The sequence below is a fragment of the Tenrec ecaudatus genome, chromosome 10 (assembly GCF_050624435.1).
Source record: "Tenrec ecaudatus isolate mTenEca1 chromosome 10, mTenEca1.hap1, whole genome shotgun sequence".
In the NCBI taxonomy this organism is placed as follows: Eukaryota; Metazoa; Chordata; class Mammalia; order Afrosoricida; family Tenrecidae; genus Tenrec; species Tenrec ecaudatus.
Window position 1 is genome coordinate 73,591,410 of NC_134539.1, and position 22,762 is coordinate 73,614,171.

At 47.2% G+C, this 22,762-nt stretch overlaps 1 protein-coding gene across 6 annotated transcripts in view; it reads right to left on the reverse strand.

Annotated features, from left to right (window-relative positions):
- The window catches only part of TJP2 (tight junction protein 2), a 172,068-nt gene that overhangs the window by 15,430 nt on the left and 133,876 nt on the right, over nucleotides 1-22,762 (reverse strand). For all 6 annotated transcript variants that reach the window (XM_075560565.1, XM_075560564.1, XM_075560562.1 and 3 more), the window contains 8 exons: nucleotides 18,905-19,008; nucleotides 17,081-17,234; nucleotides 11,723-11,831; nucleotides 11,483-11,616; nucleotides 9,870-9,936; nucleotides 8,773-8,923; nucleotides 1,722-1,830; nucleotides 256-466 (listed from right to left, as the gene is read on the reverse strand). In XM_075560565.1, the coding sequence (XP_075416680.1) occupies nucleotides 256-466; nucleotides 1,722-1,830; nucleotides 8,773-8,923; nucleotides 9,870-9,936; nucleotides 11,483-11,616; nucleotides 11,723-11,831; nucleotides 17,081-17,234; nucleotides 18,905-19,008 (1,039 nt within the window). The remainder of the gene's footprint in view (nucleotides 1-255; nucleotides 467-1,721; nucleotides 1,831-8,772; nucleotides 8,924-9,869; nucleotides 9,937-11,482; nucleotides 11,617-11,722; nucleotides 11,832-17,080; nucleotides 17,235-18,904; nucleotides 19,009-22,762) is intronic.

Genomic DNA, 22,762 nt, shown 5'->3' on the forward strand with positions numbered 1-22,762 from the left:
TGGGGATAGCTCTGATTCAAGAGCATCTCAGAGCAACAGTCTTGGGGACTCCTCCAGCCTCAGTGACTCCAGTAAGTCTGGTTGCTTTAAGAAGCTGGTGGGGACTTTAAACTTCTGGCCATCTGGTCGGGAAACAACAGGTACATGAAAACCTAAGGGCTTACTGTGTGGGGGGGGATGTTGGGGGGCGGGGGGAGGATATGTTGTTTTATAGGAGGGACAAAGAGGGGCGTGGAAGTCCGGGGCTGCAGATACCTGCTCTTGTTTGGGATCAAGCCTTTCTCCAACTCGTTTCCGATCCTCACCGCCAGCCAGTGGCCCAGCTTCCCGTCGTACAGCGTGTCGACCACTCGGAAGACCTCGCCCCTGGTGAAGGCCAGGCTCTGAGGGGCTTCCTTCTCACATTCGAAGTGGCTTCTTATAAAAAACGAATCCCCTCGGCCACAAGTCAGGATGTCTCGATACACTGCAAGACACAACATGGGGGATGGTATCAGGCTGCCCTCGGTCCAGGCTGTCCGCATCTCCAGACTCCTCCCCTCCCTTCCCTCCCCTCCCCTCCCCGCAGGCCCTCGGGGCCCTGGCTCACATAGGAAGGATTTGGGGTGATTGTGGCACATGATTGATGTCCACGATTTCATGGAGTTGTACAAATGAACAATGGGAATCCGACACTAAAAGAGGGGGGCGGGGTGTGGTCGGGGTGGCAGTGGGGAGGGCAAGAGAGTTCCCAATCAGCCTTCTGAAGCAGAAGTCAGGGAAGAGAGTATCAACTCCCGTCTCACAGACAGAAACAATGAGGCTTGGAAAGGCTGAACAAGTCGCCGGACCACCGAGGGGCTGACATTGCCAGGAACTCAGTTCCAGGCGGGGCGGCTTTCACACACACCACTGTCCACAGGAGCCGTTTCATTCCAAACGGACTCTCCTTGCCACGTAGGGGGCATGGGAAACATTTGCATTCTGAGTTTAACGGGACCCCAATTCTCTCCACACCCCCATGAGCCGGGACCCCATGTCACCGTCAACTCTGATACTTTTTCACCCTTGCACCGGGTGAAGGTTACCCAAGCAGATCATCAGTTTCAGATTCACTGATCTCTACACACGTGCTTCGTCGATTCACTGCGGTCCCCTCAATACACATCAGCCCACCTCCTCCCTGTGCCCCCTGCCCTCAACCCTCCTCCTCCTCTCCTGACCCTTCTGAACGTTTCCTGGGGCAAATGCTGCCCCCTGACCTCAAGTGGCTGCTGAGTCTACGGTGTGCGCGCCTCACTACTGTGACTGCTCCCTTTGTAGACCTAGCTGCTGTTTGCTTGACTTTCTTTTCACAAAATAATTGTACTGGGGCTCATACAGCTCTTATCACAAGGATGATTTTTTTTTTAAACACCCAGCTGTTTCTCTTCTGGTCCCAAGACAGCAGCCTTGGTGGCATAGTGCATCATGTGTTCGGCTGCTAACCACAAAGTCAGTGGTTCAAAGCCACCATCCGCTCTGAAGGAGAAAGAGCAGGCTTTCTGCTCCCGAAAAGAGCTACAGTTTCAGAAACCCACGCGGGGCAGCTCTGCCCTGTCCTATGGGCCGCTCTGAGTCAGATTCGACTCAGGGACAGTGAGTTTGGTTTGGGTTTCAGGATGCCTCTGTTGCCTGCCCCCTCCCCGCCCCCCCCAACCCTTCCCACCTCCAAACTTGGCTGAATGACCAAATGTGCTCACCGTCAGCCCGGCTCTGGGCTAAAATGGTCACCATTTCACCTTTGGGGATTTCTAACAGGTAGAGAACAGCGTCCTCCCGAACCAGCCCTCTGAAATCCTGCGTGTTCACCTGAAACGAAGAGCAAACGAAACCACAAATGAGAAGAAATTGATAACGAGGTGCCCCGTGAGCTCTGTGCCTGACTGTTTTCATCAGGGAACCCCTGGCCAGAACAAACACAGAAATGCAGCCCCACCCGGCAGCTGCTGCAAGTGCCGGACCACTGCCACAACTTCCCGCCTCTGCACAGTGTCCACCACCCCGAGACTACGCCGCTCCATCAGGGTCAGGGAAGGAGATGGGAGTCCGTGGTTGTCTCTCTCTTCCTTGAGTCTCCCACAAACGCAGGCAGGCAGGTAACCATCAGGTGTGAAACAGGTAACTCTAACTCGACAGAGAAGTGGGGCTCTGGGGCAATCCGGCTGGCCCAGCATCAGGCATGTGCACTGCTTCTCAACTGGGTTGAGTAAAAAGCTGCAGGTAAGGATTCTGGCCCATTCTGCCCTCGCCTGTAGCTTCTTTGGTGAACTAAAAAGTGTTTCTATGTGCGTACGAAATGGAAGCGCACTCTCCGCCCACGGGAAGCCACTAGCCTGATCCACAGCCGTATTCAGGGAGGCTTCTGGAACACAATGCTTTGGAGTCCACACGTGTTTCCCACTGGCTGGGTAGGGGCACCCACTGGTGGCGTTGTGGGTTGTGAGTTAGGCTGCTGAGCACAAGGGCAGCAGTTCCAAGCCACTAGCCACTCTGCAGGAGAAAGAGGAGGCTCTCTGCTCCAGCCATCAAAAGGTAGAGTCTTAGAAACCCAGAGGGGCAGTTCCACTCTGTCCTACAGGGTCACTACCAGTCATAATTTCCCCAACAGCAGGGAGCTGGGCTGAAGTGTTTTGGGTAGAGGACACGGTAAACGGCTTCAAAAGATTGATTAGAAACCCAATAAGAAGACAATTTGACATCTCCTGCACCCCACCCCTACCGCATTTTAAGACACGACAATTACACAGAAGTAAAAAGTGCCTAAGATTTCCGTTATACACTGAAAGAAAGAAAAGGAGTCATGGACCACTTTCTTTGGTCATTGAAGACTATGGAATCCTATTAATCCCAAGAGAACTGTATTATTACTTTAAAAAAATTATCATCGGTTGGGCCTTTGGTAAGAAAAATATGATCTATCCAGATAAGATAGGCAGGATTAACAATCCAGAGGAGAAAACAATGGGACTGACAGTGGGGAGGGGGGGTACACCCAGGAGAGGAGGAGGTGGGGAAAAGGAAGGGGGTGTCAACCAACCCAGGGACAAGGAACAACAAGTGATCCAAATCAATGGTTCATGAGGGAGAGAGGGTGGGAAGGGGGAAATGAGCTGATACCAAGGGGTCAAGTAGAAAGATAATGTTTTGAAAATGATGATGGCAACCTATGTACAAATGTGCATGACACAATGGGGGGATTGATGGATTGGGGGCTTGTACAACAAGCCCCCAATAAAATGTGTTTTTGTTTTTTAAAGTAGAAGAAAAGTCTGACCAAGTGAAAACAGGCATTAGATGAAAATTGACATTGTGCTTTTCAAATAAAGGGAGTTGCCCGAGCCACCGGGTAACTTTTTCTCTGAAAGAACACTGTCTCCCTACTAGGAAGCACTCACTGCACTCTTGGTGCCCAATCTGTTCTTGGACCATTAGTTTATCTGTCTCTGTAACTCTCTAGGTCACTGGTTCTGAAACTTCCTCAGGCCACAACCCTTTAGTACAGTTCCTCATGTGGTGCTGACCCCCCAACCATAACATTATTTTCCTTGCTACTTCATCACTGTCATTTTGCTACTGTTATGAATCGGTGACCCCTGTGAAAGGGTCGTTTGCCTCCCCCCCCCAAAAGGGGTCGCACCTCACAGGTTGAGAACCGCTGGGTAAGGCCACATACTTATTTCAGATGCATTATAGGAAGGGGCTAAAAGGTTGGTGGAGAAATTCTGTTACCTTTCCATTCATATTGTTTACAGACTTTCTGGAGCTCCCTCATACGTGGGTAGCAAATACGGTTTGCATCTCGCTACGAAACAATAGGAGGGTAGTCTGAGCCCGCCCAGTGGTCCCATAAAAGACCCAACAACCTGCTTCTTTCTGTACAGCTCCTGGCCCAGGCAACCCTATGGGGCAGTACCCCCTGCACACATACGCTTTGGCTTCTTGGTTTACCAGATGACTACGGAGTCCCTGCATGGTGTAGATGGTTCACGCACTCAGCCGCTGATCTAAAGGTGGAATGTCCCAGAGGTGGCTCGGAAGAAAGGCCTGGTGTCCTACCTCCAAAAAACTAGCCACCGAAAACCCTATGGAATATAGTCTTGGTGAGGCACATCTTGGTTCCTTTAAGTCAGGTGGGGCCCCAGGGCGCCTCCCAGCTCCTCTGTCCATCACACTGGCCACCAAAGATGGACCTTCAGGGAAGCCAACAGTGCACTGAATGAGATGCTGGGACAGTCACCCAGCACTGCAAATCCAGTGAATGCCACCAGACCGTACACTTTAAAGTGATGCAGATGGCGTGGTTTAGGCTACTTGTATTTCACTACAGCTAGAAAAATTCATTCATTCAAGTTCCTCTGGGTGCTATGTTTTTGTTTGTTTTTTAAGCCACATGGTATTAGACTTAGGAGAAGGTGTGTGTGTGTGTGTGTGTGTGTGTGTGTGCGTGCATTTGCATTTCCCCCTCATCCTCACCCCATAAAAGCTTTTGGTGGAGAAACGACAACTGTACCAGATAAACAATAGCCAAGATCGTCACGGCAGGAGCCACAAGCACTGAGAACAAGTGCCCATCGCATGCCAGGTCTGTCCAGGTGCCAGCTCTCACCGCTACAAGAGGAAGGGCCGACTTCAAAAGCCCCAACACAGAGGTAAAGAAGAAGGATCTGTATGTGACCTTCTCTCTTCACTCTGCCCACGGCCAGGAGCTCCGAGACAAATGGCAGTGGAAAAGGCTGGCACGGCGCTTTTCGGCGTGAAGGTTGGAAGGTGCCAATGCCTATCCTTTTTCACTAGCTACTGAGAGGTCTGCGGGAATAGCCGTAGCTGCCGTCAGCCGGCAAGGCAGGCCTGATTCAGCTACAGCTCAATTATGTGAGCAGCCGCTTCTCCATCTCGAGGCAAACCCAATCTCCTTCCACCCCTTTGTAGAAGGGAGAGCTCCTTTTGCAAGCCACCGAAGCAGGAGGAGCACCTACAACCTGACTCCCATAGGTGGGATTATGGAAAAAGGGAGCCAGTTCACATCCTGTGTCCTTTGCCAATTGCTGGTGACCCTGCGTGTGCAAGAGTAGAGCTGGGGTGCAAATGGCCGATTTTGCAGCGTGAGATTGCCAGGCCTTTATTCCAAGGCACCTCTTGGAAGAGTCAACAAGCCAACTTTTTGGTTAGCAGCCAAGTGCGTTAACCAATCACATCATCACCCAGAGATTCCCGCCAGGGTGACAACAGGAAACAAAGCCTCTTCTTGGATATAAATGTTGTGTGGTGTTATTTTTTACTCACTGAAAGGGCTCTCCCTGACTAACAATGACCCACAGAGGAGGCCGATGACCAACTCCCTGGGGGAAGTCACTGCTCTTCATGGAATTTAAAAAGGTCTTTTTCATCTAGAACAAGAATATTTTATCTTTGAACCTTCGCGAGCGAATGCCCTAACCCAGTGGTTCTCAACCTTCCTGATGCCGCTTCCCTTTCATAGTTCTTCACGTGGTGGTGACCCCCCCAAGGGGTCGCGACCCACAGGTGAGAACTGCTGCCCTAACCTCTTCACAGTTCCATTAAAACAGAATTAAGCAAAACGAACACAGCCTGGCATCAAGTTGACCCCAACGCGTGGTGCCTCGTGTAGGCCGGAGCAGCACTGTGCATGCACCCCAGGGCTTCGGTGCTTGCTTCTCCCCTCCCCCTGCAGGTTCCCCAGCCTTTGTTTCAGGACACCTCTTTGGTGGACTTGAACCTCCAACTTCGGGGTGAGCAGCCAAGCACCAGAACGCGCCTCCCAGGGGACTTTACAGTGAACCCGTGTTGTTATGGTTAGTGGCTGGAGAGCCCACATGTGCAGGGTAGAGCTGCTCCTCGGGGCTGACACGGCCGTGACCTTTCCAAGCAGATCGCCCGGCCTTTCTATCCAGGTACCCCTGGGGTCGGCGGCGGGGCCCACCCACCTCTTGGTTAGCAGCTGAACAAACGTGAACCAGCCGTTTGCACGCGAGGGACTCTATAACCCCACACCCGTTTGAAAACGCACGTCTTTGTTCGTTAGCGTTCGCCGAGTACACTGCTTTGAGTTGGTGCTTGGATGGGATTTTTATCTCCATCTTTGCGAGTGGTGTTTCCTGGGATCATGAGGTTCTCTCCGGTCCATTTAGTCATCCAGGACACGGCGCCGAGCCAAGCAGGGTCTAGGATTTCACTGGAAAGCTTTCGAGAAGCTCACGGTCAAGGTTTGCCCTTCACCGGCTTCAGAAATGCAACATGAACCAGCTCCGCAGGCCCAGGAGCCAAGAGGACATGGGACCATCTGACTTTGGACGTTGCAACTTGCTTCCCGGAGAACCCAGCGTTCTTCCCTCTCCTGCAGCACAGCCCTTCACAGGATCCCCATGGTCCTTATGAGAATTCCCCACTGCCATGCACTAACAACATACAATCCCACAGGGGGACTCCGAGCTCCTGAAGTGGCGGTCCGGATGAAGGCAGTTGTCCAGCTTTGCCTTTCTGTAGTCACTTGAACTTCCTGGGTTTCTTCTGAAGTCGATGAGGACAGTCTACGTCCATCATAAAATGCAGAGGCTAACCTAGTTTTAAAAAATCTTTCGAACTAACCCACTGTCTATATATGACAGCTTTTAAAGGTTCAGTATTTGGTTCGGAAGAAGCAGCTCTGCCTGGCCAACTTCAGATGTCAAGCACAGAATCCACGGGAGCTCTCTGTTGCTCGCCAGCAGAAAAAGGAGCGGACATTCGTCTGAACTCTGCTCGGGGCCTTGTCAATGTTACGCATTGTCATCTTCCGGGGCTCCCTTGGAGGCAAGTACCAGTATTCTTATCCCTGTTGAACAAAAACCGAAGCCCAAGTCCCCAAGGTCACATTTGATTCATGAGACCCTGGGACTGCACTCAAATCGAAGGGGCTGATCCCAGCCCTCCCTTTAGTTCTATGAGAGCACACTGCCGTAAGAGCAACACCGTCAGGCATGCCCAGTCAGAGGCAAGAAGACGATGCAAACTGAAAGACATATGAAGAGAATTACTTCATTGGACTAAGCAGCCACACAAACACCCGTCTCCACATCTGAGACCAGAGGAGCTAGATGATACCCTGCTACCGACCACGACCACCTGCTCTGGAAAGGATCGCCTTAGAAGGTCCTGGATGGAGTAGGAGGGAAATGTGGACCAGAACTCAAAACCACAAAATTGACTAGGCTCGCCGAGAGGAAAGAGACAGGTGGGACGCCTGTGACTACGGCCCTTAATCACCCTTCAGGTCTGGAACGGAACCCACCCCTGTGGTAAAAATAAAGTAATCAACCACAGGCGATCCAAAAGGGTGGCCTTTACCCAAAATGCCCAAGTCCAGAGGGCAGGGGAGAAGGAGGAAGCGAAGCAGGGAAGAAGCGGGGTGGGAGGATCGAAACAGACAGCCTGAAACAAACTGTGTATGAACTATTGTGATGATCTGCTCAGTAAACCTCAGCCTAATTCAAAATCACCACTTTTACAGAAAGGCACGTGCATATTTAAAACATTCGTAGGAATATTCATTTCGAGGCAAAAAAAAAAAGAGTTATCCCAGACAAAGGGGCAAGATGAAAAGCCCAAGGTGAGCAAGATCTTTATAGTTTCAATTTCTCAAAATAAATAAATATAGTTTTATATAAATAAATATAGTGTTCAATTTTTCAAAATAAATAAATAACCTAATAAAAATCTCTGCGAGTCTTCACCGATCACCGATGAAGGGCCCTGTTTCAGGGTGACCACATGCATGTCAGACTAGAGCCGAGGGCCACTCAGTTTGCAGTAGCTGATACATTGTAAGCGATCGTCAAGCCTTTCTTCCGAGGTCCCTCCTCTGGGTGGAAACCGGAACCACCCTTCTGATAAGCAGCCAAGCACGCTGATGGTTTGTACCATCCAGGCCTCCAGGCAAAGGTCTTAAAGACCGTAAGAGAGGAGCATGGGGCTCCGGGTCTGAGAAGAGACGATCCACTTGGAAAAGCAGCAACCTCACAGCTCAGTAGGAAAAAACCTGCAGCTGTTTAAGCTCCCTCCTATCTCCTCCTCCCTCAAGAGAGAATGCCTAGAGTTCTAGGCCAGAGGTTCTCAACCTTCCTAATGCCACGACCCTTTCATACAGTTCCTCCTGGTGTGGTGACCCACAACCACAACATTATTTTCATTGCTACTTCATCACTGTAATTTTGTTACTGTTCCGAATCGTCATGTAAATATCTGACATGCAGGATGTATTTTCATGGTTAAAAATTGAACATAATTAAATCATAGTAATCAATCACAAAATAATAGTTCATTCTATATCGTGAAATATTTATTTCTAATGACAAATCAATGAAATGTTGTTTTGAAGCATGGTGTGGCATGGGTAACAGTCTTCACGCCGGGTACTCGTATGTGGGTATATCTGCATGTGGGTGGGCCCCCCTGGAGATGGATAGAGGAGTGGTGTCTTGGTTCCTAAGACCATCGGAAATATGTTTTTCCAATGGTCTTAGGGGATCCCTGTGAAAGGGTCGTGTGACCCCCAAAGGGGTCACGATGCACGGGTTGAGAACTGCTGAGCTAGAAAGAGGCTGGGGTCCAGTCATTTCCCTCGGACCAAACCAAGGTATAGGAATAACCGAGTCAACAGAGAGTACCACAGATGTGGATACAATGGATTGAAATGAGAACTTTGATTTAAATGCTTACAAGAAAGAACAAAGAAAGAGGCCAAGCATTCCTTACCTTCAGAATCTGGTCTCCTTCTTGCAGGCCCTCCTGTTCTGCCGAGGTTCCTTCCTGAATGCCGGCCACAAATATGCCAACGTCGTTGCCACCAGCCAGCCGAAGCCCCACGCTGTCTCCCTTCTTGAACCTCACCATCTTGGTGTCGGGGCTGCCTCGTTGGGTGGCACAAAGGAAAGACGGGGGTGTTTGTTAAAAGGGGGAGTCAAAGTGAGCAGAGGAGAGATTGTGTTTCTTCTAACTACATACTACTTTGAAGTCGACCAACCCAGGCTCATTTCCCTCACGGGTCCTGCGATGTGACCTCCCTTCCAGGAAAACGATGGCGGGGAAACCTGCTCCGAGCCAGATCTCGGTGGAACCATCTTGTTTTTCTGCGTCTCTGAGGTGGTCCCCTTGGCCAGGTGCAGCCACCACTCCCCCGTTGCTTTCTTTTGTGTAAAACAGCGGAGCATTCCTTCTGGGACAGGACGCTGCCTTACCCGGGGTCCTGCTTCCACAGGTTTTACTATGTTCCAGGGGGCAGTAGATATAGATTGCTTACCAAAGCTCACTCAGGACTACCAAGCAAATAAAGGGCAGAGCGAGGGCTAGAACTGAGACCAATTGTGTCTCCCAGTGGAGGATTCTTGCCGAAGGAAACCCTGACCGTAACACAGGCTCCTGTCAGACGGAGACCCAGCCTCAGTGCAGGGAAGCTGGGTCCTCATCCTGGAGGGAGCTGCTCTCAACACCACTGAGGCACGGGAGCACGTTAGTCAAGCACAGGGCACTGTGTCAGTCCGTCCTCAGGCATGCCCACAAGAACCTTGGGACTGCCCCATCACACCTACAGAAATGCCCTAGTTTACCAGCCCTTGCTGAAGTAGCCAAAGAGGTAGACAAGCAGACCAAGTGAATATCAACAAAGGCCACACACTGCCACCGTCCACACTGTCCTGCAAATCACATCTCCTCCTAGTCACACATGACTCGCAACAACGGGATTCGGCTAGAGATGAATCACCAGCTGCATGCAAAACCCACGACTTGTCTGGATTTTCAGAAAGGAGCTAGAACTGGGAGGGAGGGAAGAGGAGGCAGACTGAAATACATACCCATATATTGCTTCATCTTCCGGACTGGGACGAAGAAAAGTTCTCGGGGCGGGTTTTGGTTGGAAAGCTGTGGGTTAAGTTAACTCTGGTTATCACACGGGGCCAACTGGAGTTGGTTGGCTCGTTTCTAAATACAAAGATCACAGAATCCACAAACAATTGAAATGTGAACCTTAAGCTACCTCTCTGTCCATCGTGTCAAGTAACAGAAATCAGACTTTGGTGACGTGTAATTCCGGGGCAGTGTCGGTCATCGCTTCTGTTGCTAACAGGTGACAAGGAGTCGACTTTTGACGCAAAGCAACTCTCTGGGACCGGGCGGGCCCGCCTGGTTTTCTAGGCTGTAGACCGCCGGGTCTTTGCCCCGCAGATCGCTGGTGGGGTAACGCAGCCAGCCTTTGGGTCAGCAGATGAGCACTTAACCTTCGAGCCACCAGGGCACCTTTGAGGTATTAGCGAGTGCCAATGGTGCCTCAAAAAAAAAGAGGACCTGGTGCAAAGGGCTTACGTGGAGAGCAAATGCTTTGAAAATGATGAGGGCAATGAATGTACAGATGTGCTTTATACAAGTGATGTATGTATATGTATGGATTGTGATGAGCTGTATGAGCCCCTAATAAAATATTAAAAAAACAAAACAAACCAAAAGCAAGGTGTATAAATATATTAATTCCATAGAAAAATGGAATTAAAAGACGATGGAATTTTCCCACCAACTTTTCTTAGCCCCCTCAAATGTACACGATAGCATTTTTATAACTTAAGAACCATATACTAATACTACTACTCCGGGACTTTTATGGATCAGTGCTGATTTGTGTGAAATGATGTTTGTAGGGAGGGACCAAGGCTGGGGGAGTAGGGCTGAGTTCAAGGATGGGAGACCAAGGGACCTCAACAAACCACATGTGACAAAGAGTTATCCTGTCTTATTTTCTCAACGTGAAAAGAGAGCTGTGTCGTCTTAACCTTTGATCTCCCTTTTGCTCCATTTACAAGTTGTTTCGGTGTCAAGGGGGAAGCACGTGTGGATCAAGTCTCCAGTAAACCCCTCTGAACACATGGATCGCCTGCTATCACGCAGGGGATTATTGTATGTGAAGCGGATGGCTGCAGACACATTTAGGTGAAAATTTAACACCTTATCATTTGATCTACCTTTTGACCCATTTTAGATTTGTTCTAGTTGTTAATATTTTCTTTCTTTGAAATTGAGGTTTTTCTGATGTTGTACTTTGTTATTGTTGGTAGCTGTGTATGTTTTTCTGTATATAAAACCCAGGCTAGGTAAAACCTGTAGAGACAGTTAACTGGATTCATGGTTTCTTGTGGGCCTGTCAGAGAGGAAGAAATGAGGAGCTAGTAACAATGAGTAATAGAAAGCTTCTGAAACTGATCCTGGTAATGATTGTACAACTCTTCTTGATGTGATTGAATTGTATGCTATGTGGATTGAGTGCCAATAAAACTTTAATAAATACAATAAAGCGACAAAGGAGGATCCCGACCTCCCTCTTCCACATATTATCTTCTATCTTTTGTTCTACCCTCTGGAATTACCACGCACACGATTTTGAAGACAGCTGTTTACAGCGAGCAGGACAGCACTTTACCTGGTGGCTCCTCCTGGTGCCTGGGCTCCTTGCTGGTCTCCGAGACAACCGCAGCTGCGATCTCAGCGGTGGACTTAAACGGAGTGGGCGTGGCTCCCATCCTGGACCATCTGCCTGACGTGTCCTCTCTTGAACTTAAGCAGACATGGTGTTAGTCTCCTAACAGTGATAGGCTGGTGAGCGTGCGCGGGCGCGTGGCACTGACAAGGAGGAGCGGGTGGGCAACGCACACTGTCTTACCTTGGCCTCTCCTTCAGCTTCTCATTGGAGGAGTGCGCATCATGGTCGGAATAACGATGCCTCCTCTCGTCGGGGGAAAACGACCGGTTTGACTCTATTTCGGAGATGTCTGGGTTTAAAAATAAGAAGCCTCTTTAAGACGGTACTGTGAGATTCCTACAGACAAGAGGCTCTTCTCTGGGGAGGAAGCTTGGAAATGCGACACTCATTTCCTACTTGTCCCTTGGAAAACACTGATATTTTCATGGAAAGGCACTAATGAGTAAAGAGGAGAGCAAATGCAGAATTTTGATGTTTTCATCAAAAACCAAACCAAACTCACTGCCATGAGTCTGCACTGACTCATACCAACCCCCCTGGGACAGGGAGAACTGCCCTTTCGCGTTTCTGAGACTATGCCTCTTAATAGGAGTAGAAAGCCCATCTTTCTCCCAGGTTTTCATCAAAGCTGCTGCTAAAGCCATATCCGATTACTGGATCCTATCTGTATATACTCATTCTTCCCAAACAGACCACTATTTTTCCAAACGCCAATGTGCAGAATCATCAGAATGCTCTGGGCTCCATTGCAGGGCCTGAGACTGCGAGTCCACCAAGCTACCAGATGCTACTGCTCGACCAGGGCCCATACTTTTGAGTAGCGAGCCCTCCTCTCCCAAGTTCCAGGCTCCTTATTAGCTCTCAGGCTCCTTTTGTCCTCTTGGCTGACCCAGAACAGAGGCTACACAGCAGGTTAGACTTGGTAGATTGTAAATTTAAGTTAACATAAGGAGTTAGAAATAAATCCTTTAAAGGGGGAACACAATGTTGTTTCAAAAGGGTGAAGTGACATTTCCTACGCATTTCTGCACAAGAGCAATGTTAGATAGTTAAGGAAGGAAGACCATGCGTTTGCTTCTACAAAGGTGCTATGGGTTGGGCACCCGGGCCGCTAACTACAAAGCTGACCCACCCCACCCGCCTCCATGACAGAAAGAAGAGGCTGTCTGTTCCCATGAACATGGCCAGGCTCTGAAGCCCTACAAAGCACCATGCGTCAGAATCTGCTTGGTAGCGGTAGATTTGTGTTTGTTTTTTGTTTTACAAGGTCTATGTCCTAAGATTCCCATTCAAGCATTGAATACAACTGTCTGAAAAGAGAAGCAATGATATGGATTGATAAGCAATGACTAACACAACGCCCAGCCATTCTGATCAATTCTTTGGCTTCTGATGGGAAATCCTGGCATACTTGTGAGCTTCCAGTGGTCTCTGATTGAGGCTGTTCCTTGGAAAAAAGGAACAAGACTTTCTTTCCCACCCGGCTGGACAAGTAAGTACAAGGACAAGCAGTTAACAGGTGTAGCATGATCTGTGGGGTTCCTTAGTCCCCTGCACAGACACTGGGCTTCCAGAGCCCTCAATGAGAGACCACTGGAAGCTGGCAAGCACACCAAGATTTCCCATCAGAAGCCAAATTTCACAAGACTCTTCAACGAGAAAACATCAACCAAGCACTTGTCTTTTGGAAGTCTTGTTTCACTGGAGTTTGGTTTTATTTTCCCTGACAGCAACAAGGCAGGGCCCATCCAAGTGTGAAAACGCCTCCCTCAAACTGCTGACCGCTAGACTAACACACAAATGCAGTGGAGGCAGGAGGTGGGTCCGCTAGGGGGAGCCTGCCCCCTCACCACACCGGGACCACTAAGGCTCTGAAACCAATGAGCCAGATCTCCCCAAGGTCTTTCTGAGGGGTTAGTAGCAGCCCTACTCCTCCTGAGAGAGGGGGAAAGTAGGCCAGGAATGCCAGCTGAGATACCAGCCGCTCCCACGGAGCAGGGAAGGAGTCCTTGGGAAACCCAGAAGGCAATGCCCAGCCCCAAGAGGGGTTCTCTGGGTCTGGGGTTTCCACCTAAAAACGTGGCTGCAGAACCAGAAGGGTAAGAAAAAGAATAAGAAAAAATAACAGTAACAAGGAAACAGAGGGCTTGGTGGCGTAGTGGGTTGGGCATGAGATGCAAACCTCATGCACAGAGGGCGGCGGTTCAAAACCATTAGCTGTTCCAAGAGCGAAAGATGAGACTGTCTATTCCTGTAAAGATTAAACCCACAGGCAGTTCTACTCTGTCCTATAAGATCACTAGGAGTCAGAAATAGCAGTGGAGGGGGAAAAACAACAAAGATAGAACTAGGCGTCACAGATATCTACATATATAGAGCTTATCCCAAAATCCACTGCCATGAAGCTGATTCCAACTCATAGCAACGAAGGCAAGAGGACAAAGTTCATAGGACAAAGTCAACAGCCCCACATGGGTTCCAAAGCCACAGCCTTTACAGAAACAAACTGCCATGTCTTAATCCCGCGGAGTGGCTGGTGGGTTCAAACCACCGACCTTTTAGTTGGCAGCTTGGTGCCTTTAACTAAAGAGCCATGATAAAAAGCACAATATGCCTTCTACTCCAGGGCATATGGGTCGTGATGGACTGCTTGTCAGGATGCAAAGCAAGGACAGATCAATTCAAAAGAGTGCGTTCTCTGACCGCAGTGGAGTAAAGCTAGAAATCAATTAGCAAGGGGAACAAAAACCTGCCAAATATACAAACACATATAAGATGCGATGACATTACGAATGGGTCAAACAAGAAATTCAAAACTCTCAGGCTCAAATGAACACGAAAGCACAGCATACCAACATGTATAGGGAGGTAGGGCTCAGAGGCACGCGTACACCAGTAAAGGTCTACCTGAGAAGAGCTCTCGAATTAACAGGCTAACTGACAACTATTTCCACAAAGCAGAAAGGGAAGAGCAGCTAAATGTTCAAAACAAAATACGATTCTTGGAAGAAAAGCAGGGCCCATGCTGTCAGCCTCACTTTTCACAGTAGCTGAACTGAAGTCATCACAAAGGCGCCCACTGTAAAAGGCAAAGGGTTTACGTGGAGAGCAAATGCTTTGAAAATGATGAGTGTAATAAATATACAAGTGTGCTTTATATAATTGATGTTTGTATGGATTGTGATGAGTTAGTTGTATGAGCCCCCAACAAAATGATTTAAAAATTTTTTAAAATAAAAGGCAAAATAGAGAGCCTCATTAAAAAATGTAAAACTATTATTCATGCCAAGACTTTACCAAAAAGACAAGCTGCTGACTGGGAGATTATCTTTGGAAACCATCTGTGTGACAAGAATCCAAGAGTGGAACTAGATGGAAACCTCCCCACACCTCAACACCGAAAAGACAAAGTCATTGCAAAACGAGCCAAGGGCCTGATCAGCCTTTTCATCAGCCTAGACTAGAGGCATGTGGTGGAAACTGTGCCTTGGCCCCCTCAGAGAACTGAAAAAACGCATCAGTAAAAACAACTACCTTCTGACGCCTCAATTCCACGCCTAGATTTATACCTGACTTGAAAGCAGGCACTCAGAAAGAGTTGGACACCAATGTGCACTGTAGTACTATTTAAATTTGCCAACAGGTGGAAACAACCTGCAGGTGAATGGATACCCAAATGTGCTACATACACACAATGGAAGACTTCTCAATGGAAGTCAGTAGAGGAAAGGGAGCCTTGATACATGGTACCACATGGGTGGAGCTGGCAGACATCATGCTGAGTGAAACATTTCAATCGCAAAAGGATAAATACTGCCTGCAGGCATTTATATAAAAGGACAAGTAGAAAGAAATATATTGAAAATGATGGCAAAAAATGTACAAACGTGCTCGACACAATGGGCAGACGTATGGATTGTGATGAGAGTTGTACGAGCCCCCAATAAAGTGATTAAAAATAATAATTTTAATTTACATGTTCTAAAAAAAAAGACAAGAAAAAGCAAATGTGTGAAGAATCAAGTTTATTAGTGGGTCAGAGGGAGTGGGGGGGGGAGAAGGGGTTAACAGTGATGGGAAAATCATGTTAATGATAGAGTTGTTCAGCTCACGATTATATTTCCTGTCCAGAAGTTGTACACCTGTATGGAGTTTAATTGACAAAAGTTATGTAATCGACATACTTAAACCATTGAGAAGAGGGGGGAATGGATCGCTGATATTTAACCAAAAAGCCTCTGGGGATTTGATCATTGGTTTGGAGGCTTAGGGTCATGCTTTCATGGGACATCCTAGTTAAATGGCCTGATCACCAGTTGCATGCTTCTGCTTGACCTCCTAGTGCCGTTGGGAAGTGCCTGGGCTCTTACAAGCTTGCAAGCTGTCATCCAAGGCACAACACGAGTCTCTATTCCCCTAGAGCAAGAGGGAGAGAGAGAGAGTCAGGAATAAAGGGCGGGGCTGGAGAGGGTGGTCTCCAAGCTCTGCCTCCTGGCCCTGCCTCCTTTGCTCTAAGACAGCAGAACTAGATGGTACCTGGCTGCCATTCTGAACATTTTAATCACATAGTCTCGAAGAAAGCTGATTTAAAGGGGGGAATTACAGAACAGAATTTCAAATCCTCACGGGCTCCACACTCTCCAGAAAACTACTCATGAACGTTGGATCAACCCCTGAAACTACTGCTTGGAGATCATCTTTAAACCTAACAGCAAAAAACACCCCCGGGCATCCTAAAACCAAACAATAGTGTACACACATACACACACACACACACACACACACTCTCTCTCTCTCTCTCTCTCTCTCTCTCTCTCCTTCCCTCCCTCTCTCTCTCTTTAAATCTGCTGCGAGGTCAGCAGTTCAAAATCACCCCCCACTCCACTGGATAAAAGTGGGCTTTCTACTCCCGTGAACAGTTAGTCACGGAGATTCACAGGGGCAGTTCCACCTTTTCCGGCAGGGTCAACAGCAGTGAGTTTGGTTTGGTTTTGCACCCTTTTAAAAACTATCCAGAAAAAAAATAAGGAGCTGATACCCAGGGCTCAAGTAGAAAGAAAATGTTTTGAAAATGATGATGGCAACATATGTACAAATGTGCTTGACACAATGGATGAATCGTGATTCGAACTGTACAAGCCCCCAATAAAATGATTTTTAAAAAGAAATTGATAAACATTTGACTACAGAAATAGCGATGGAATTCAACTCGGAAGTCTGAATAAAATTGGAGATGTCCTTTGTGTTGAAAAAACAAAACCCTATCTGATCGGTAAACCTGTGACACTGGTGATTAACTAGGAAGCTTAGGGGGAGGAGCAGAAGGGGGTTGGGGGAGAGCTGCACTTCACTCCAAGAACATTCATCAGTCTGAGCAAAAACAGCTCTCCCGGCGTCGGTTGAATGTATATACTCTCAGCAAATAAATGGAAGTGGGTACATAAGGACATAAAGCAGAGGAGGGGCTGGCAATGTCATTTCTGGCCGGCCGGCTGTGCTGCATAGAAAGGGGTGCAGAAAGTAGCAGCCTCTTCTTACCGTCTACCTCCGAGTCACTGTCACTCAGGGACGGGATGTTGACCAGGGTCTGCTTGCTGTCTCTCAGCACCACCAGCTGGAGTTTCCCTCTGGACTTTTCTATCAGCTTGCGAGCATCCGTTAAAGACATGTTCTCAGTGACTGTTCCATTGATCTGCGTTTACCAAAAGAAGCATCTGGGAATGTTACACTCCAGGCACACCGTGCAACCAGTGAAGCGCTCAGCTTTAACCCAGAGGCTGGCAGTTCAAACCCACTGTTGAGCTCTGAGGGAGAAAGATCTGACAGCCTGGTTCTGATTGTCATCAAGAAAACACTATGGGGGCAATTCTATTCTGTCACATGGGGCCGCTTTGAATTGGAATCAACTAGACAATTCACCACAACAAGAAAATGATATACAATGTCACCATTTGTCAACAAGGTAGAAAAGTACTGTCTTCCTCACCTCAAATTGTAGCAATGCTACTTAGACATTCAGAGCCATGAGCTTTGGAATGACTGACTCATTAACAATTCATTATCCTTTAAATTAAATACAACCCAGCATACTGGGTCCCCAGTGCAGGCATGTGTACTTAAATTACTCTGCTAATTTATTTAACTTCTAAGCTTAAGGCGCTGGTTTGGTTTACTACCGGAATGTATTTCCTGACCTGGGAGATTTACCAAAACAATTAAATATTCAGCATTCATGAGGCCACCAATTCTCCCTCTCAACTTTCCTTACTCTAGGAGCTTGAACTTGAACAGAGAGAACACAGCAGCAGTTGAGGTTTGTAGAAAATCAGATGGTGTGAGTCACTGTAAACCCCAAAGTCTTGATTTGTGTCTCTGCTAAAAAAAATCATCTCCTGGGAACAGAATCAAAGTCACTGGATGGTACATGTAAAAAACTCCTGAGTTGGTGAGTGTTTTGTCTTAGACAAACACACACACAATAAAAATTATTACAAAATAATGTTTTAAAAAATCCTTATTAAATAAAACTGTGAAGCTACTGTTTCTGGACATCCCTTCCATTTCCGTCTGCACACCCCTCTGAGGGCAGTGCTTCCAGCCCCCTAAGTATTTTCCCCCAAAGAATTCTGGCTCTTTGATGTCTACTTGGAATTCACATGGTATTCCTTTTCAATGGTCTTTGAGTTTGGGGAACAAGAAGTCTGGAGGGGCAAGATCAGCTATAGGTGGGTGGGGTAATGCTTCCCAATGACGTTCCCATGGGCCTTGCTGCCCTCAGAGAATGAAGTAGTGTCGTGATGGAGGGAAAAATATCCTGAACACTTTAACAACGTAGTTTTCAACTTTCGGAAAACTTCCTGATGGGGCTCAGTGATTAATTTGTGTCGCTTCAAGAAAATCGATCAAGATGATCCCTATGGAATACCCCCAACCCCTCCAACCCCCCCCCAAAGTCACCCTAACATTCTGGGTTGGGCCTTCCTGCCCACCAGGTACCTTCGGAAGCCACTGTTTTCACTGGGCTTCTTTGGGGAGGCCTCCATGGAGACTGACAAGCGCATGGCTAGGAGAACTTGTCCGCAGCCAGTCAGCGGCTTCAGTCGTGTTTACACACATTTGGCTGGAATAAGCCTGTGATGGTACTGGAGCCCCAGTACCAATCTTTTTTGACTCAGCCGTGTGTGTGTGTGTGTGTGTGTGTGTGTGTGACATGCAAAGTTACTCTCTCACGACTTTACTCTGAGTCACCGCTCCCCGAGGGAACCCAATTCCCAGGAAGCTTCCCTGTGTTGGCACTTGGATGTGAAACATGACCTTGAAGCCAAGGAAGCGCATGACTGCCCTCCACCCTCATCCACTCACCTTGAGAATGATGTCTCCTTCGTGAAGGTTGCCGTCTTTTGTGGCCAGGCCCGTTCTGGTCATTTCTTTGATGAAGATCTGACTGCCAAGCCGGAGACCATACTCTAGAAGGTACAGACGTATAAATCACACACGTACCCCAACCTGTCCCCGAGAGTCAGTCCAGTGCTTACTCAAAACCATTTAAGATAAAATTCATTTTCTCTACAGGACAGTCTACACGGCCAGGAGTCTTTGCACATAGTTAGAGACCATGAACACCAGAGAAGCAGTAGCCTAGTTCTAGATTGAGAGACCTAACGGTCAAATGCAAAGAGAAATGAAGGTTAATACCAGCGGGCTTTAAAAAGTTAGAGGGGAAACAGAATTCAAAGACAATAGAATTTCCCAGGGCATTTTTTGAAGACCCCCTGGCACATCCTATGGTACGGATGAACTTTGAAAACATAGTGCTAAGGTATTAAACAGGCCAGACACAATTGTTTACAGGCCACTTATGTAAACAAATGCACAGAGGCAAAAGTTAATCACTCGTTGCCAGGGGCTGTAAGACAGGAGATTCAGTGCGTGCTGGCTAAAGGAATCCTGAGTTTCTGTTTGGGGTGTTGAGTAATGGGTACTGGTGGTGATTATAATTCATGTCACTGAAAATTGCCAAAAGTGGCAAATTCCTTGCTAGATATATTTGAGCACCATACAATAAAAACAAGAAAAGAAAATACAAATATTTGGCAAGAGGCATCATTGCATTGAGCCAACGTGGGGCTGGGGAAGCGGTGAGCTTTCACAAGCAGATCACTGGGCCTGTCTGCTGCGGTGCGTCTGGAGGGATTCAAAGTTTGGGCTAGTAACCAGGAACTTAACCATCTGTGCACGCGGACCATTAAAACGGACTGTACCATATGTGGAAAAGGAGCCCGGCTGGCACGACAGGCTAAGCGTCGGGCTCTGCACCGTAAGATCAGGTGTTCAAATGCTCCAGCTGCTTCCTGGGTCAAAGAGGAGGCTGTCTACTTCCGCACAGATTTACTGTCTCGGAAACCCTACAAGGGGCACCACGAGTCAGAATTGACTTCAGACCAGCGGGTTTGCTTATATATTAACGAGATACTAAAGCTAATTTTCTAAAGTGTAGCAAGGACAGGAGAATGTTCTTATCCTTAGGAGACACCTACAACTTTCTTTCAAGTGGTTCAGAAAAGGCATTAAAAGTGTGTGTGTGCAGGTAGGCGCACACAGGTATGTATAGACGGGGATGGAGAGAAGAAAAATATAGGAAAGGGGCAAAGAAAGCAATTGTGGCAAAGTGTTAAAGTGGTTAAAATTCCGTGAAAGCTCTGTGTGTATGTGCTATAAAATAACCACAGTCAAAATGAAAAGTTTGCGAGGAAGAAAACCTAAGTCAGTACAACTCAATAGCCCCATTCTGCTGAAACTGAGAATTGTAGTGACGTTGTCTCCAGGAGGGCACTGCATAGAGTGTGCCTTTTGTCTGTAATTATTTAGCTGATGCGGGATTTGGCATTTCAAAAAATTCATTGTAAAGAAAAGAGGTAAATAAAGGAGGCAAGGCAACAGCACTAAACCCAGCATGGATTGGGGCTTTATATTATTATACATGAACTTGGAATAGCTATCATGGGGTGGGGGGTGGGGGACACGACAAAACAAAACATTATTTCCTAGGAATACATGCTTAAGAATATTTTAAATGCTATTCAGACCATTCTGATTATTAAGCAGGTAATAGATATATTTTAAGAATGCATTGTGATTTTTTTAGAAAGCTTCCACAACCAAGCTCATTGCCATAGCAACCCGATAATGCAACGTAGAACTGCCCCTTTGGGCTTCCAAGACTTTCAATCTTTCCAGGAGTAGACAGCCTATCTTTTCCCTGTGAAGTGGCTGGTGGGTTCAAACCACAGAGTTTGTAGTTAGCAGCTCAATGCATAACCCATTCCACTACCAGAGCTCTTTGCCAGGTTTAAAAAGATACGCACACACATACATACATATACAATACTATATATAAACTATATATTTAACTTATAGACTATTATCTAAGTTATAATTTTATATTGTTTTATATAGCATACATTATATCATACTTATATACATTTATATTGTGTCATGTCATTTTGATCTATCATATATATTTACGTTATTGTTCTGATGGAAAATCTCATATAACAAAATCACAACCTACAGTTTAGGATAGATATATAATAGATGGAAGGAGCACTAGGAAGTCCTGGTGGCAGAGGTGTTAGGCATCGGGATGCAGTCCCATGGTGGTGGGCAGTTGGAAAGCTTTCTACTCCCACAAACAGTTACAGTCTCAGAACCCACGAGGAGGGTTTGGTGAGTTTTTTGGAAGGCGCCCTGGTGGCAACAAAGTTAACAATTCTGCTACTAACCATAAGGTTGGCTCTATGGAAATCGACTCTATGTCATCTAATATGAAGGTTTTATTTTTTTAATTTGAAATGACTTACAGTAAACTTGTCCATACCAGACGCTATCACAGTGAGTAAAAGCATGAATTTGTTTCCTCCTGAGTGATAGATAACCTTCTACTGCTCAAACAGCCTCAGGGCCCAGAGCAGAAGTCTCAGGAAACAGAACCGCAGGGCGCAGGGTTAGAATGCATCATTTCAGTGTGTGCATCAGCAATTCCTCTGGCCCCTTAAAAACCACATCCTTGCTGTAAGGCTGCAAATAGATTTCTTGGTGCCTGTATGCGCGCATCTACTAAATGGAAATTAAGAAAATAAATAATTCAACTGCCCCTCTTCTAAGACATTTACCAGCAAGGTTAGTGGGGACCCATGAGAGGAAGTAACTGGCCATTGGATTGGATCATTTTCTTCTGAATTAAATGCAGCCCTTGCCTACCGCCAGGTTTCTTTAAAGAAACCTAAACAATTCTCAAAGCTACTCTATAGGACAGAGTAGAACTGTCGCCGTTGGTTTCTGAGACTAAATCCCACCCCTCCTTTGATCCAGTTTATTAAATACTTTTTATTGGGGGCTCTTACATCTCTTATCACAATCCATACATTCATCCATCATGTCACGCACATTTGTACAAATGTTGCCATCATCATTTTCAAAGAAGTTTCTTTCCACTTGAGCCCTTGGTATCAGCTCTTCATTGCCCTCTCCCTCCCTCACCCTCCCTCATGAATCCTTGATAAGTTATAAATGATTATTTTCATATCCTACATGGTCCCCTGTCACCCTTCACCTACTTTTCTGTTGTTCATCCCCCTAAGAGGGGGTTATATGTTGATTATCGTGATCCATTCCTCCTTTCTCCCACCTTCCCCTTATCCTCCTGGTATCTCCATGATCAATGTTGGCCCTGAGGGGTTTATCTGTTCTGGATTCCCTGCTCTATCAGTAGCAGTGGGCATGCTCTGCTCTAATCTGATTTGTAAGGTAGAACTGAGGTCATGAGAGTGGGTGGGGGGGAGGAAGCACCGAAGAACTAGAGGAAAGTTGTAAGTTTGATCAGTGCTACACTGCACCATCTGGCTCATCTCTTCCTTGTGACATTTCTGCGAGGGGATGTCCAATTGTCTACAGATGGGCTTTGGGTCTCTACTCCACGCCCCCACCCCCACCCACATTGGTATGATTTTGTTCTGGGTCTTAGATGCCTGATCCCACCGACACCACATGGTCACACAGGTTGGTGTGCTTCTTCCATGTGGGCTTTGTTGCTTCTGAGCTAGATGGCTGCTTGTTTACCTTCAAGCCTTTAAGACCCCAGATGCTATATCTTTTGATAGCCGGGCACCATCAGCTTTCTTCACCACATTTGCTTATGCGCCCATTTTGTCTTCAGTGATC